The 16,079-nt window shown below is 55.9% G+C and overlaps 3 protein-coding genes across 3 annotated transcripts; all 3 read right to left on the bottom strand.

Annotated features, from left to right (window-relative positions):
- Positions 1-1,709: 1,709 nt before the first annotated feature.
- Positions 1,710-6,812, bottom strand: LOC308044060 (antigen-presenting glycoprotein CD1d-like; the record flags this gene model as incomplete). The annotated part of the gene is made up of 5 exons (XM_080350525.1): positions 1,710-1,806; positions 1,946-2,228; positions 2,332-2,613; positions 5,370-5,627; positions 6,740-6,812. 5 exons carry the CDS (start codon positions 6,810-6,812, stop codon positions 1,710-1,712), a joined length of 993 nt encoding a protein of 330 aa, XP_080206651.1.
- Positions 6,813-8,817: 2,005 nt separating this feature from the next.
- LOC308044095 (T-cell surface glycoprotein CD1b-3-like) lies at positions 8,818-12,384 on the bottom strand (the record flags this gene model as incomplete). The annotated part of the gene is made up of 6 exons (XM_080350571.1): positions 8,818-8,863; positions 8,995-9,091; positions 9,213-9,497; positions 9,601-9,882; positions 10,448-10,767; positions 12,368-12,384. 6 exons carry the CDS (start codon positions 12,382-12,384, stop codon positions 8,818-8,820), a joined length of 1,047 nt encoding a protein of 348 aa, XP_080206697.1.
- Positions 12,385-13,719: 1,335 nt separating this feature from the next.
- Positions 13,720-15,419, bottom strand: LOC308044144 (T-cell surface glycoprotein CD1b-1-like; the record flags this gene model as incomplete). Its single annotated transcript, XM_080350631.1, has 5 exons — positions 13,720-13,820; positions 13,932-14,216; positions 14,320-14,601; positions 14,760-15,017; positions 15,338-15,419. The coding sequence occupies 5 exons, from the start codon at positions 15,417-15,419 to the stop codon at positions 13,720-13,722; spliced, it is 1,008 nt and encodes a 335-aa protein (XP_080206757.1).
- Positions 15,420-16,079: the final 660 nt, after the last annotated feature.

Here is a 16,079-nt window from a genome sequence, read left to right as displayed (position 1 = left end):
TAGCTACTTCACCTACCAGCGGCATCACAAGCGCCTTCACGAGCCAGGTTCTGTCCCTGCCCTGTGAGCTAGTCAGTCACAAGTCACATTGCAGTCACCTGCACAAGCCAGTCCCAAGGTTTTTGGTCATCACTGGTCTCGTGCTGGTGGGATCACTGCTGTGCGTGAGGCTTCCTGAGACCTGCCATTGCAGGGCTGTTAAGAAAAACGCTTTGCAAAGCCTCCGAGCCACCTTGTCTGGGATGGGATGGGAGAGCTTCTGTGTACAAGGACTCCAGATCCCGCTGGTGGGATTCCATGATGAAAACAAACACTGCTGAGGACATGCATCCCCAAAGCCCTTTGGTGCACAGTGTGTGGGCACACTACTGTGAGCCAGTGCCCCCAGCACTGCTCTGGAGATAGGAATGCTGCTTTGTGTGAGAGTTTTAATCTCCTGGGGAGGGAGCCACTGCCCCATGGAGCTCCACCAGTGCATGGGTTGAGCACACAGCCCTGCGCCTGTATCCCAGGGCCTTGCTCGACCGGAGCACCACCGACAGGCACATGTCCCTGATCCGCACCACTCTTCTGGCTGATAAAAATAACATAGCACTAATATACTACTACTACTACTATTACTATTACTACTACTACTACTACTACTATACATATATACATGGAAATAGAATATAAAATAAAAGATACTCAACGCAATTGCTCACAAACTCCATCCGCACTGAGCAGCCAGTGCCAGGAAGGAGCACCCTTGTCCTGAACAGCCGATCCCAGAGAGAAAAGAGAGATAGAGGCAGAAAGGCCCAGAGGCTCGTGCAAAAGGGCAGGATGGCAGAAGGCCAAGTCCCAAACAAAATTCTGCTGAACAGGTCCCCATCCCAGATCCAAAAAAAACCAACCAAACAAAAGAAATGAACCTGAAGATCCCAACTGTCCTTAAATATAAGGCATGATGTTAATGGCATGGAATATTCTTATTGCTTAGTCTAGATGTCAGTCAATGTCTGCCCCATCTATGCCCCCCTTACAAGCCGCCTCACACCTGTGGGCAGAGCTCTCAGAACGTCCTTTGCCCTCAGACCACGACAATTAAAAACATTAACTCTGTCCCAGGGTGTTTCTTATACTTGTTCTCAAACTAAATTCAAGCATCAACTGTGCTAGCTGTGAAAAAAGAAAGGTTTCTAACTGCATGAAGGAAAATTAACTCATTTTCAGGCAAACCAGCACAGACAGCAGGAGAAGTGAATTCCTGGAACATCCTTTAGGAATCGCTGGAGGACTGTGTGCTGGGCATGTTCAAGAAGCTTAAGCTTGAACTATCACATATTGATTGCGAAGGCACACATCATCTGTCCAAAGGTTTGCTTGAAGAAGCCAATGACCGAGTCAAACTTGCTGAGCACATATGTGAGCACTAGGAACCAGATGCTGTTGGTGTCTCCTCCAAGGGTGAGGAATTGCATGGACCTTCTCTTTCTGTCCCTCTCTTCCCACATACATTGGAGTGTTAATCAGCGGGTTTTTATCAGGGAGAGGTGGGGAGGCTGGTGTGGCCCCAAGGCATCCCTGGTGTGGTGTGTCTTGTGCTCTCACCTCCTGCAGAATAGGAGGAGGTGGGTGAGGCTGGACCAGGGCGGGCAGCCCTCCCCAGGCAGCTCCCACCTGCCGTGGCCTGTGCAGGGCTGGTGCAGCTGGGCAAGGAGGAGACCTCACCTGCGCCTGTAGTGCCAGATGGCCCCAGCGAGGGCTGCAGCTGTGGCCAGCAGCACCACAATGGTGATGCCAACACTGAGAGCTGTCTTGGAGCTGTCTGAAGGAGAGAGGAGACAGGGGTTGCGGGTGCTCAGGGAACCAGGGGCCAGAGCTGCCATCAGAGCCTCACCCACCATCCCTCAACCTGACCCACCTGTGCCCACACCCTGCATCCCATCCCCACGGGTGGCACCTACCCCATGGGATGAGGAGGGTGCCCAGGCTGCGGTGGCGCACGCAGCAGGCGTAGCTGTGCCCGTCATGGGGGGCCACGGCCAGGACACTGCGCAGCTGGTAGGTGAGGTCGGCGTTGGGCAGGATGGCGCTGGTGTTGGTGTCTGGGCCTGGCGGCACCTCCTGGCCATCCCGCAGCCAGGCCACGCTGATGGACCGCGGGTAGAAGCCGGTGACGCGGCAAACCAGCAGGAGCTGGGCTGGGCTGGGTGTGCGGGCAAAGACGGTGGCCACGGGCAGCTCTGGGGGCGAGAGCAAAGGGATGAGGGGAGCCCCAGTGGGGACCGCTTGGCTCCAGTGTGTGGGGGCTCTGGGGTGGCTGTGCCAGGGTTGGGGTGGTCTCACCTTGTCTCTCCAGATCAGCCCTCCCATACTCAATGAATTTCTTCATGTGATCAACACAAGTGACATTGAGAAGTAGCTGCAAAGTCTCAGAGAAACCGATGAAGGTGTTGAATTGATTCTCAACTTGAGCTGCCAACTCACTCTTCTGCTCCCTCTTCCAGACACTGTTCTCCACATCGAAGCTGAGGAAGTCATTGGCGTTGTAGGCAAGTCGGTAGAATTTTGTATAGGAGCCATTGGGATACAAGTCACAGCCAGCCATGCACTGGAACACATAGGGGTCTGGGGGGATGATGGACATCATGAGTGCAGCTTGAGCCAGAGCCCAGAATTGTACCTGCTTCTTTGAGCACAGCCCTTTCCCTCTTCCCTCTGCACCCTAAGTGATCCTCCCTGGGGAGAAGATGTGAAAGGCCAAAGTGCATTAACAGCAAGAGGATGTCTAAAGAGAACACTGGATTGGTACTTGTTGAAGGTGACTAATAGGGATGAAGAAAAATTGGGGGCATTTGATGACTTTTTTTCTTCAGTCTTTAATAATACTGAAAGACCTTGGCTGCCAGTCCTGAGTCAGAGGACCACAACTGCGGGAACAGTGACTTTTCAGCTGTGGACACTGAAATTGTAAGGGACCAGCTGCATCAGCTAAATGTTCACAAGTCCATGGGACCTAATGGAATTCATCACAGAGTCCTGAAGGAGCCAGCTGATGTTGTGGAAGGACACCTCTTATCATCTACCAAAGGTCTTGGGAGTCTGGGGAGGCCCTCATTGACTGCAAACTGGCCAATGTTATTCCAATTTACAAGCAGGGCGTGAGAAAGACGCAGGAAACTATAGACCTGTGAGTCTAATCTCAGTTCCTGAAAAAATTTCAGAGCAGATCATGCTGGGTGCTATTGAAAGGCATTCAATGGACAATGCAATCATCAGGCACAGTCAACGTGTTCACAAAGAGAAAGGCTTGTAACTGATTTGACATTCTTCTAAGATGTTTTCTACCATCACCTGCCTAGTGGGTGAAGGGAAGGAAGTAGCTGTAGTTTTTCTGGATTTTAGTAAGGCTTTGTCCTGGTTTTGTTAAAAACAAGTTTCTCTTTCAGTGAATTTTGCCTGTCAGCTACAGCTTTCATATTAGCTGCATTTTCCTGGAGAACCAGACACATGTTTTGGTAAACCTAGCAATGGAATGCAAACTTATTGATAAGCATGGATGGACATCTCGCCAGAGGGGCGACGAGAAACAAGTGACCAAGAAACTGACCAACTGTGTATAACATCCCATTCACGTGAATACTTCATATAAAAGTGGGAGATCACGAGGATCTCGTCCCTTTTCCCTATGGCCGACATTAGGAGAGGACCTTGCGAGTTGTCCCTGCGAACTGAGGCCAGTGATAGACTGAATCCAGCTCCGGTTGGCTGCAGAGTCCAGTCCAGGACTTTGGGTGCCGGCTCTGCAGTTGCTGAGACTTTCAAGATTGGTTTTGTATATTTTGTATTATTTTCTCTATTCTTATTAGTAGCATTAGTAAAACATCTTTAATTTTTTCCAACTCTCTTCTCTCTGTCCTTCTTTCCCTCCCGATCGCCTGTGCTGAGTGGGAAGGGGGGAGAGGGAGGGGCAAGAGGGGGAAGTAGGGGGGGAAGAGGAGGTTAACAATACATCTGCCAGGGTTTTATTGTCACCCCGCAATCTTAACCCTTGACAGGCTTTTAACACTGTTCCTCATAGCATCCTTCTGGACCAGCAGTCCAGCTGTGGGGTGAGGGGAATCATGGCACGCTGAGTGAAGAACTGGCTGAAGGACAGGGCTCAAAGAGTTGTAGCGAATGAGGCTACTACATCTGGCCAGTGACTGGGCTCAGTCCTAGGGCTGGTGCTGTTCACTATTTGATCAGTGATCTGGATGCAGGAGTCGAATGCACCATTAGCAAGTTTGCTGATGGTAGAAAACTGGGCTGGAAGTCATGTCCTGTGAGGAGCAGCTGAGGACTCTGGGCTTGTCTAGTTTGAAGAAAAGGAGGCTGAGGGGTGACATCATTGCTCTCTACAGCTCTCTGAGGAGGGGATGTGGAAATGGAGGTGCTGATGTCCCTGGCATCTAGTGACGGAGCACATGGGAATGGTTCAAAGCTGCCTCAGAGCAGGTTCAAACTTGACATTAGGAAACTTTTCTTTACAGAGGTGGTTGATGCCCCACACCTGTTACTGCTTAAGAAGCATTTGGACAATACCCTTAATAATTTACTTTAGCTTTTGGTCAACCCTGAAGTGATTAAGCAGTTGGACCAGATAATCCTTGTATGTCTCTTCCAACTGAGCCTATTCTATTCTATTCTATTCTATTCTATTCTATTCTATTCTATTCTATTCTATTCTATTCCATTCCATTCCATTCCATTCCATTCCATTCCATTCCATTCCATTCCATACCATTCCATTCCCTGTTCTCTACATTCTACATTCTATTACCTCATGTCACTGCTCTGCTTTATACCATGTGGAAACTCTGTGGGTGAGAAACCTGTCCTGAGCCCTGTAGCTCATCATCCTCCAGCTGCCCTTGGCCACAGAGGGGTTGGGAGCCACGGCAAAGCAGGAAGCACTGCTTTGGGTGAGGATGGTGGCATTCTGCCTGGTGCCCTGTCCTTGGTTAACCAGCACTGCACCAGCGTATAGGGCCAGAAGCTTGTTACAAGTGCCCCATCCCACAGACCATAGCAGCGAGGTCCCTTTGACCCTCTACTCCACTTTCTCAGATGACTTCTCCAGTGGGATTTGGGGTGCTCAGAGAGCAGGGGGTGTGGTGTGAGGGTCTAGGTATTGCTAAACGTGCCAAGGTTTGTGCTGGGAACTAGGATGGCCCCGTGTGACCTCCACACAGCACATGGTGGTTTGGGGGTCTTGCTGGTGCAGGATGAGTCCCATTCCCTGCCCTCCTGCCAGCCCTGGTTTGGGAAGGCTGTTGGTGGTGGCTCTGAGCTGTTTCTCACAGCTCCCTTGGATAAGGAGGTGCTGAGCACCTGGTACTCACGGGGTATCTGGTACGGACTGGCATCACTGGACAGGGATAAGATGAGGTTGTGCAAGTAGATCTTGAATAGGTTTTGCAAGTTTTCCCACTCTACTTCAGGCAGGGCTGGGTAGACCCATGGGCGGAGGTAGCAGATGTCCCTGGTGTATTTCTGCAGGGTAGCAAAGACAATGTCCTCCAGCGTGGCCCAGCTCGAAGTGTCCACAAAGCTGGTGTTGTGGAAGATGTAGGTTTGGAAAATGTGGAGTTTACAAGAGCCTGTGGGGAGAGCAGGAAGAGGAAGCAGGACTGGGGTGCATGAGGATGAGGAAGGAAGTCAGGGGTCTGCTGGCTCCAGTGCTGGTGGGCGGCCCCGGGAGGAAGGCCGTGTCCCTGGGTGCAGGCAGGGCGAGATGGGGCACACAGGCAGCGCAAGGAAAATCCCCTGCTTTCATTCGGCTTGCAGTTTCCATCCACAGCCTCTCTGAGCCTCTTCCTGATTCTCTTATTTCCGTTTTTTAGCCACCCACTGCCCCAATGCCATCTTCTGGGAGCTGTCACACAGCTGTGTAGAAAGGACGACAGAGGGCAACTCGGTGCTAGTTTGGGGCAATGCTTCCCCGGCAAGGAGCTTCTGCGCCAGGACCCAGATCCACCGGAGACCTGCACACAGTGCAGGAGCTGGGAGAGCTGGGACGGGAGGGCATTTCACCCCAATTTAGGGGCTCCTGGGCAGTTCTCGAGACTGAACCTTAACAGGAGGCAGGAGACTGAATTCAGTGCTGGAGTACTGAATGAGGGTCTGGAGGAAGCCAGGCAGAATGAACCCTGTTTTGGAGCAGTGTGTGCCCCCCTGGCCAGGGCACAGTGAGCCCCTACCCCCGGAATGGGAAACATAGGATGGGGTTGCAGGTGGAGGCTCATTGTAGCTGCAGGAGGAACCTTAGAACGTTGTTTCACAGAGGGGGAATGCAGAGGATCCAGGGACCCTTTGATTACAAAAGAAACGATCCCAAAGGCTGTGGGTGGTGCCCAGGACCTGCTCAAGGGGTTGGGGCTGAGAATCCCTGCTGCCCGCGGGCTCCCTGCAGGAGGAAGGTGTCTTTGGGGGCACCCCAGCACCCCAGGCCTGGCTGAAGGACCCCTTGCCCCTTGGCTGCTCAGGCACCTGAACCCCAGTGCCAGTGGTACGGGGCTGGGCAGGACAGTGTGGGGCTGGGAACCCTGAGCAGGTGGGCAGGGGGATGAGGCATCTTAGGGTGCTGTAGGGTGGGGGGTGACCTCTTGTTGATGGGGAAACTGTCCTGTCCATACCCACCCCCTGCTACCAGCGTGTGGTCCCGCAGTGCAGGGATAGGAGAAGGTTGGGGTGAACCGGGGCTCCCACTTACCCTCTGGATCTGCCAACATCCCAGGGAGGTTGAGGAGGAGGAAGAGGAGAAGGAGGCGGCGAGGGGGCTGCATGATGCTGGCGGCAAGCGTGCAGGTGCAAGTGTAGCAGGAGGAAGGGGCCAGCTGAACCGTGACCGAGCACTTCGCCCCAGGGCTGCTCTGACAGTGCCAGTGTCATGAGGTGTCCCTGGTAGCCAATGAGGCTGGTGCTGAGGTTTTGGGGAGGGCCTGCTGGGTGTGTTCCCCAGGGATGCTTGTGTGGCTGGTGGGGGCTGTGGCATTCTGGCCAGTGCCAGGGGAATTTGGTGGGTGCAAAGTCATCCCTCCTAGCTGCAGCAGCACCCTGACGTCAAGGAGCTGTAGGCTGAGCCCAGCCTGTAGTGGCCTTCACCTCCTCCCATGGTAACCCCCGGGGGTTTACTCGGTAGACAGTATTGGGCTTATGTGGCAAGGTTTTGGTAGCAGGAGGGCTGCAGGGGTGGCTTCTGTGAGAAGGTGCCAGAAGCTGTCCCCATGTCCAACAGGGCCAGTTCCAAGACAGACTCACTGCTGGTCAAGTCTGAGCCAATCAATGATGTTGATAGTGCTCTGTGATAACGTATTTAAGAATGGGTAAAAACTGCAGTGCAACGGCAGCTAGGAGAGATATGTGAGAATATGTGAGAGAAACAAGTATGGAGACACCAAAGGCAGAAAAGGAGGAGCAGGAGATGCTCCAGGCACTGGAGCAGAGATGGTGCCTGTGCATCCTGGTGAAGGATCACGGTGGGGCAGGTGGATGTGCCTGAAGGAGTCTGTGACCCTGTGGAGAGGAGCCCACACTGAAGCACGTCTTCTGGAACAACTTGTGGCCCTGCGGGGGACCCATGCTGGAGCAGTCCGTTCCTTGGGAAGGAACCATACTGGAGAAGTTAGTGAAGGACTGTCTCCTACAGGTGAGACCCCATGCTGCAGCAGCGTGAGGAGGAAGGAGCAACAGAGACAATGCATAATAAATTGATGTTAATTCCCACTCCCTATCCCTCTGTGCTGCTTAGGAGGAGGAGTTAGAGAAGAGTGAAGATGAGCCTGTGAAGAAGGGATTGGTGGGGGAAAGGTGTTTTTAGATTTGTTCTTATTTCTCATTATTCTACTCTGACTTAGGCTGACGATAAATAAAATTAGTTTCCCCAAGCTGAATCTGTTTTGCCCATGATGGTAACTGGTTGAGTGATCTCCCTGTCCTTATCTCAGCCCACAAGCCTTTTGTTATATTTTGTCCCCCTTGCCCAGTTGAAGAGGGGGAGTAATAAAGCAGCTTGGTGGGCACCTGGTGGACAGCCATGGTCAGCCCACCACACCACCCTTCTTGGTGGCATGTTGCTCAAAGACAGAGTCCCCCAGAGCCTCAGTGTGGCTCATTCATGGCTGTCAGGCATACTGGGAGAGTGACTGTCCCCTATCCCTACGGCTTTTGCAGAGGCAGGAGTCAGAAGTGGAGGAGATCCCAACCCAAAACCATCCTGGAGAGAGGGGGAGATCAGCACTGGAGCTGGGGTCGCTTTGCATCTGCTCAAAATGCTTCCCCACGTCAGAGGATTGAAGATGCCACTTGTGTCCTCCCTTCCCCTTCTCTCCCCAGCAAAACAGCTCAAATCCCTCCATCTCTTCCGAGTTTGTGGCCTGCTCCACCCCCCATCCCACTCAGCAGCCTCACGCTGGCCTGGCCGCAGGCGGTCACTGTCCTTCTGCCAAGGAAGGACACTGGTCATGGAGATGCCGAGACATGGGAGAGGTTGGTGGAATAATTGCTTGTCTCCTGACACGCCAGGTGGCATTGGCCAGCGTCTAGGGAGAGTCTTCCTGGCCACAACGGGGGGTTCTGCAGAGCACTGGGGGGTTTCCTGGGGGGACCTCGTGATGGAGGAAGGAGAGTGAGAGCCACAGGAGCCACATGCAGCTGGAAAATTTGTAGCTGTTTAATGCGGTGGTTTTCCAGAGCAAACTGCTGTCAGTGCTGATGGGTCAGAGATAGGTGATGAGATGAGCAGGGAGAGACAGTGGTGAGAGAGCTCACTGCTGGGCAGGCAGACAGGCCTCAGAGGATGAATTCCTGTTCTCCCATGTGACCTTGGTCACCTTTCCTGCAAGAGGGTCCACTGTGAGCCATGCTCAGGGCCAGGGAGTTCATCCTGCAGAGCTGCTGCTGCTGTTACTGCTGCCCTGACCCGTCTGTCCAGAAACCTGAGAGGAGATGGTGCGAAGGAGACCTTACCTGCGCTTCCACCACCAAAACCCCCCGGCAGAGAATGCAGCCACTAGGAGAAGCACTGCAATGGCGATGCTGACAGTTGGAGCTGTGCTGCGGTTTTCTGGCACAGGGAGAGAAGAGTGCAGCTGTATGAGTGTGGCAGCGCCAAGCAGGAGCTGCCCCTCGCAGGGCCAGTGGCTGCTGCCCACACCCTGCATCCCATCCCCACGGGGGGCACCTACCCCACGGGATGAGGAGGCTGCGGGTGCCCAGGCTGCGGTGGCGCACGCGGCAGGCGTAGCTGTGCCCGTCATGGGGGGCCACGGCCAGGACACTGCGCAGCTGGTAGGTGAGGTCGGCGTTGGGCAGGATGGCGCTGGTGTTGGTGTCTGGGCCTGGCGGCACCTCCTGGCCATCCCGCAGCCAGGCCACGCTGATGGACCGCGGGTAGAAGCCGGTGACGCGGCAAACCAGCAGGAGCTGGGCTGGGCTGGGTGTGCGCGCGAAGACGGTGGCCACGGGCAGCTCTGGGGGCGAGAGCAAAGGGATGAGGGGAGCCCCAGTGGGGACCGCTTGGCTCCAGTGTGTGGGGGCTCTGGGGTGGCTGTGCCAGGGTTGGGGTGGTCTCACCTTGTCTCTCCAGAGCTGCTCTCCCGTACCTGTGCAGGATGAGGATTTGGCTTGGGCAGGAGATGGACAGGAGGTGCTCCAGGAGCCCCGTGACAGACTTGTGTCTGTTGAGGGTCCTGTTGACCAGCACTGCTAGTTGGGATGGCTGTTGCGGCTCCCAGCGCTGCCTCTCCACCTTGAAAGTTACGAGGTCTCTGCCACCCTCCCCAGCATCGATGAAGCCCCAGCTTGTCCTGTTGGGGTGCAGCACACAGCCTGCGCGGATCTGGATCACCAATGGGTCTGCCAAGGGCAGAGCCAGTGGAGAGGTCCTGTGAGTGTGTGGTACATGGGCAGCACGAGGCACGATGTGACTGGAGACACGTGCAGGGGAGCAATGGGCAGCAGGGAGCAATGGGCAGCAGGGCATGGGGCCGTCCTTCAAGAAGCCCCAGACACTCTGCAAGCCCTCAGTCCCCTTGGAAGGCTGGAGTGGATACAGGGCCAGTTAAGCTGGGACAGTTGCACAAACAGAACATTGTCCTTGAAAATATTTCCCCTCACCTTTATCTGTCCCTGATCTGTGCTGTGCAGGTCCTGCAGCCCCAGTAAATTTGGTGGAAGCTCCCTGGTATGCAGAGGGCTTCCCCTGTGCCAGATGGCAGGAGCCCTGAGGGGTTTTTTTGGTGTGCTGCCCTCCCCGCCCCTGCTAGCCATGTGCTACACCAGACACAGCATTTTCCATTACCCGTTCGGGAGGTGTCGCGCCCCGTTAAACTGCACAAATGCCTCCTCAGGGGGGAACAGGGAACAGGTGGAACCCAGGGAAAGGGGCTGGGGCTCTGGCTGGGGTTGTCTCTGTACTCACAGTCCAGTTTCGCCCGCTGGGCTATCTCTTGCACGTATCGTACCATACTGCGCAGAAAGTGTTTGTAGTGGGGCAATAGCTTCTCCATATCACCCTCGGCTGCGCCCTGGCGGGCCCAGGGCCAGTGGAAGTGGAGGCTCCAATTGGCAGGATCCAGTGCACATAGGGGCACATCCTCCAGAAGAGCCACCCCGGACACCTCAGCAGAGCTGACATTGGCGAAGAGGCCGGTATGGAGCAGCCGGAAAACTTGCGGCTCTGCTGGGGCAGAGTATATGGATGGGAAGAGCTGCAGGAAAGAGGAGGTGAGAGGGCAGGGGCTAGAGGGGAAACAGAGGATTCAGATATAAGGAAAAGATTTTTTATGAGGGTGCTGAAATACTGGCACAGGTTGTCCCACGCCTGGAGACATCCCAGGCTAGGCTGGACGGGGCTCTGAGCAACCTGATCTAGTTAAAGATGTCCCTGCTCATTGCAGGACTAGAAGACCTTTAAAGGTCCATTCCAATCCAAACTATTCTATGATTCTACATTCTTCACACCACAACACAGGGACCCCCAGCAGCCTGCAACCAGCCCTGCCTGGGCAACCCCCCAGCCATGTCTTCGCTAGACTACCACCTCCTTGCCTGCTCACGGGTGCTTTCCTGCCTGAACTTCCTCTGCTTTCGCTGCTCTTTTTACTTCTCTATTTTACTTTCAATGAGGTATTTCTCTGCTGTACAGCATTTCAGGCACTTTGTCCTCTCCCCTCCAGCATTTCTGCTGACTGGCTGTGCAGAGCAGATGGTGGGGGGCACCTCAGCGCTTGTTTGGGGTGATGCTTTCCCCAGAAGAAGCACTCGTGCCAGGACTTGGATCTACAAGAGACTTGCACATGGCACAGAGAACGTGTAGCATGGAGGAGGGGAAAGGGCATTTCATTCAGATTTGGGGGCTCCTGGGAACTGGGAGTTCAAAGAGACTGAACCCTCACAGGATCAAGAGAGTATCCCAGCCCGGAGATCAATGCTGCGTTCAAACGCCTGTTGGTGCACACCCCTGGAAACATGAGGTCTCTCAGGACTGCGGTGAAACGCTCTGTGTGACGGTAGTGCAAAAAACAGCCTCTCACAGGTGCAGCCCCCAACAAACAAGGAACTGCTGGGAGAGGCCCACAGCACCACGTGGAGCTGAGACACCCCCGGTGCCCATGGGTCCCCCTTTGGGGGAACCCCAGCACCCAAGGCCTGGCTGGAGACCCCTGGCCCCGCTTCTGCTTGCGTGCCCAAGTACCCGTGCTGGAGGCAGTGGGGCATGAAGTCCCAGGCTGGAGGCAGGAACAGAAAGGCTGGACAGGGACAGGGTACCTATGGGTACTGTGCAATGCGGGGTGGCCTTCTGATGGTGGGCATCATCCCCCCCAATCAGGAGCCTGGCTGTGCCTCACCTGAGGATACTGTGGGGTTGTCCAGCACAGGGGTGAGAGCATTTGGGGTGAGCTGTGGCTCCACTTACCCTCTGGGTCTGCCCACATCCCAGGGAGGAGGAGGTGGAGAAAGAGGAAGAGGAGGAGATGAGGGGGCAGCATGGTGCACCCCGCAAGGCTGAAGCAGCAGCAGCAGTGACTGTGGGAGGAGGAAACACCCACGAGGTCCCACGCTCAGCCCTCCCCAGAAGTCACAGCAGTGGCTCTCCACCAATGGGACTGGTGCGGATACATTGGGGAGGGCCCCAGGGATCCCAGCTTGGGGCTGGCGATGTATGGGGGAGAGGAAAGTTGACATAAGGTCTCGAGCATGAAGTGCCATGACAGGCTGGGGAGAACCCAGCCAGCAGCAGAGGGCAGAGAAAGGGAGGCCCATGAAATGGCACTAGGAGAAAACCGGTGCTCAAGGACCTGATCTGGGTCCCCCTGGCTGCCCGGGACCACAATCTCACCTTGCCTGCACCCTCATTCTCGTAGGATGCACCAGCTCCAATGGAGACAACAATGGCTTTTGGGTTTTGGCCCTGATTGGAGAAGACGGCTGCTGTACCCAGCTCTGCATGGGGAGAAGGGCTGCTTTGCTCCCCCAGAACCTCACGATCAGGCTCCTCCTGCACCATCTGCCTAATCCTGTGGATGGGGCTCCCCAAGGGGAAGGTGATAAGCAGTTCCTGCCCAACCCTTGGCAGTGGGAACAGTGCTGGGGAACTCCAAGTGTCCCAGAAATGACCCTGGGAAAGAGCCTGGGCTTGGGTTGAAGTCTGATACTCCCCTTTCCTTCCCACCATCTTCGATGGGGAACACACTTCCCCTCCCAAATGCCCCCTGGGTGTGCGAACAGGAATGGTGGGGGCCATTCCCCTGCTCTGCCCCCATTGTCACCAGTGGCCATTGCTGGAGGAGCAACGGGGTGTCCAGAGCCGGCCTCACCCCCACAGCATCCCCTGACCACTGCTCCTCCCCGGTTGTCCCCTGGTGCTTCCTCTCACCCGACAGTTTCTCTTCCCCTTTTCTGGGACTGCCTGCACTGGGGACAAAGGCAGAACTGAAACCACAGACAAGGGGAAATTTGAGGTGGATCACCCTGATAACATCCAAACACAACCAGGGCTGAGGTGTCCCCTCTGCAATATGGCAGGACACCATGTGGCCACTCTAAGTACAACTGGGACCAGGAGTCCCTGCTCCATGTGTTCATCTCGGGTGTCCCCAGCTGTGGTGGGGACATAGGGAAGGCCCATATGGGGCTGCTGCAGGCTGAGCTGCAGCACCCCGTGACACTGAGTCAGACATGGGGGGACAAGGACATCAAACCCCTTCCCTTCCATGGAATTGTCCCATGGAGAAGTAGGGATGCTGCGGTGGCCTGGAAGGCCCAGAAATGGCACCACTTCCCCAGCATCTCACCTCAGCGTCACCTAGGGGATGTCTGGCTGTGGCACCACAATGTCCACATCCCTCCCAGCAGGGCCACCATTGCTGGGGGCAGAGGAGAGCATTTGGCCAGTGGGATGGCAAAGCACAGCCATGTGGTGGCCACTGAGGGAAGGGGCAGGGGGATGTTTGTCCACGCAGTTGTATGAGGTGACCATTTGGCCTCATGGCATCCTGTACGGTGAGTGTTGGTCACTTCTTCCTGAGCAGCTGATTGACAGGCTATTAGCAGGTGTATAGCTTGTGCAGGTGCATGTGGGGTCACTAATAGCTAAGTAGCAACACAAACACACTTTATTTTTTTTTTCCTTTAGTGTTTCCTGTAATTCGCACCATTAATTCACTGCAGCTCCCTGGGACAGAAAGGGCCTCACCTGCGTCTCCACAGCCAAAGCACCATGACGGCAGCCACGGCCACAACTGCCAGCAGCCCAGCCACAAGTCCTGCAATCAGCACCACCTCTGAGTTCCCTGGGAAACACAAGCAGAGGTTGCCAGGAGCTTTCCCAGCTTTGCTCCATCCCGCAGGGCAGGGCAGGGCAGCTCAGAAGCCCCATGTCTGTCCCCACGGGGGGCACCTACCCCACGGGATGAGGAGGCTGCGGGTGCCCAGGCTGCGGTGGCGCACGCGGCAGGCGTAGCTGTGCCCGTCATGGGGGGCCACGGCCAGGACACTGCGCAGCTGGTAGGTGAGGTCGGCGTTGGGCAGGATGGCGCTGGTGTTGGTGTCTGGGCCTGGCGGCACCTCCTGGCCATCCCGCAGCCAGGCCACGCTGATGGACCGCGGGTAGAAGCCGGTGACGCGGCAAACCAGCAGGAGCTGGGCTGGGCTGGGTGTGCGCGCGAAGACGGTGGCCACGGGCAGCTCTGGGGGCGAGAGCAAAGGGATGAGGGGAGCCCCAGTGGGGACCGCTTGGCTCCAGTGTGTGGGGGCTCTGGGGTGGCTGTGCCACGGTTGGGGTCGTCTCACCTTGTCTCTCCAGAGCTGCCTTCCCATAGTGCAGAAACATCTCCACGTAGTCGATGCAGGTGTCGTTGAGGAGCACAACTAACACGTCTCTGAGGGTGGTATAGTTCTTGAGAACAGCCTGGGCATATCGTGACAGGTCAGTGTCCTGGGAGAGTAGCCAAGTGGCATTGTCCATGCAGAAGCTGAGGTACTCTTGGCCATTGTAGGCCACACGGGCGAAGCCCTGGGAGGTCTTGTTGGGGTAGAGCGTGCAGCCCGCCATGCCTTGGGCCACAAAGGGGTCTGGAGAGGAAGGGAGGACAGAGAGGTGTTATGAGGAGTGGGGATTGCCTTCCTGTGGATAGGATTAGCATCTCCTGTCCAGCAGCAGTACTGTTGGATCCTTCTCCATTTCCAAGACGCTGTTTGCAGAGGGAAGACAGAGAAGCCGGAGTACTTACAGGGTGCATTATTCTGCACGGCACCTTCATTGATTTGGTAGTTGAATTGTTGCAAATGGATCTTGATCATGTTCTCAATTGTGTCCCAGCCACTGTGGGGCAGGGCTGCATGCACCCAGGGCTGGTGGAAGCGGATTTTCCAGGTGTCCTTATCAAGAGAACCCAGCTCGATGTCTTCGAGCAAGCCCAGTGCTTCTGTGGCCACAAAGGAGCTGTTTTGGAAGGTGGAGATCTGGAGCAGCCGCATAGTGAAGGCTCCTACACGAGACAGGGATTGACGGGGGCAGATGGGAGCAAGAGAAAAGGGATGGGGAAAGTGGAAGGGCTGAGGGACAGGTCCTTGGTGTTGCAGGGACCTGCAGGGCCCCATAAGCCCCCTGCATCCTTGGCAGCCCCAGCTCCCAACCCTGCACCCCCCTGGGGTGACTGCATCGCTGCCAGGGGCAGTTCTGGAGCCAGGGGACAAGGAAGGTTGAGCAGCCAAGTGCCCAAGGCAGGTGGGGAGAAGGAAGCCCCTCACTCGTGGGGTCCCACAGGGGTTTGAGAGCAGATGTGCATGAGCCAGGGCTCCCACTTACCCTCCAGGTCTGCCCATGTCCCAGGGAGGAGGACGAAGTAGAGGAGAGAGAGGAGGAGGAGGCAGCGGCGAGGGGGCTGCATGGTGCCAGCAGCGAGGCCCCAGCGTGCAGCAGTGGCTGCAGCAGCAGGAGGAAGGTTGTGTGACAGAGGTGGCCACACACTTCTCCTCAGGGCAGCTCCCCTGGTGCTGGTGGCCCTGGCAGCCAATGGGGCTGGCACTGTGGTTTTTTGGGTGGGCCCTGAGGTTCCTGCTATGGGTGGTCTGGTCTGGGGCTCCCTGAGTGTGACGGTGAGTGCTGGGGGGAATTTGGGTGGCAGTGAGGCCGCCTCACTGCCTAGAGGAGGGTTGACATTGGTTCTTACATACCTCAGGAGTGGCTGTTCGTCCTCCTTGAGCCCTGCCAGGTGACTGCAGGACTGCAGTTCCACCTCAGGTGCCCACTGGCCCTCCCAGACTCTGCAGGTAGCACTTGTCCTTGCAGTGCCCCCTCAGGTGTGGGCTGTGTTCCCTGAGCCCAGAATCACACCTGAGTGATTGGGGTGCGGGGGGCAGGGCTGCAGAGCCTCTGGGTGCTGCACTGGGTGTGTGGGAACCAGAACCCGCTGGGCTGGGCTGAACCACCTGGAGACACCTCTCGAACACCTGGGTGTTGATGTGGATGTTCTTGTTGGGTCTCTGGAGGGCTGTGAACAAGCATTTCAGGACACCCACCCAGTTCTGGGTGCTTGGTTCTCTGTTAT

This window comes from Nesoenas mayeri, assembly GCF_963082525.1.
Source record: "Nesoenas mayeri genome assembly, chromosome: 10".
In the NCBI taxonomy this organism is placed as follows: domain Eukaryota; kingdom Metazoa; phylum Chordata; class Aves; order Columbiformes; family Columbidae; genus Nesoenas; species Nesoenas mayeri.
Note: the sequence above shows the minus strand (reverse complement) of the source record. Positions and strands in the feature narration are given on the sequence as shown.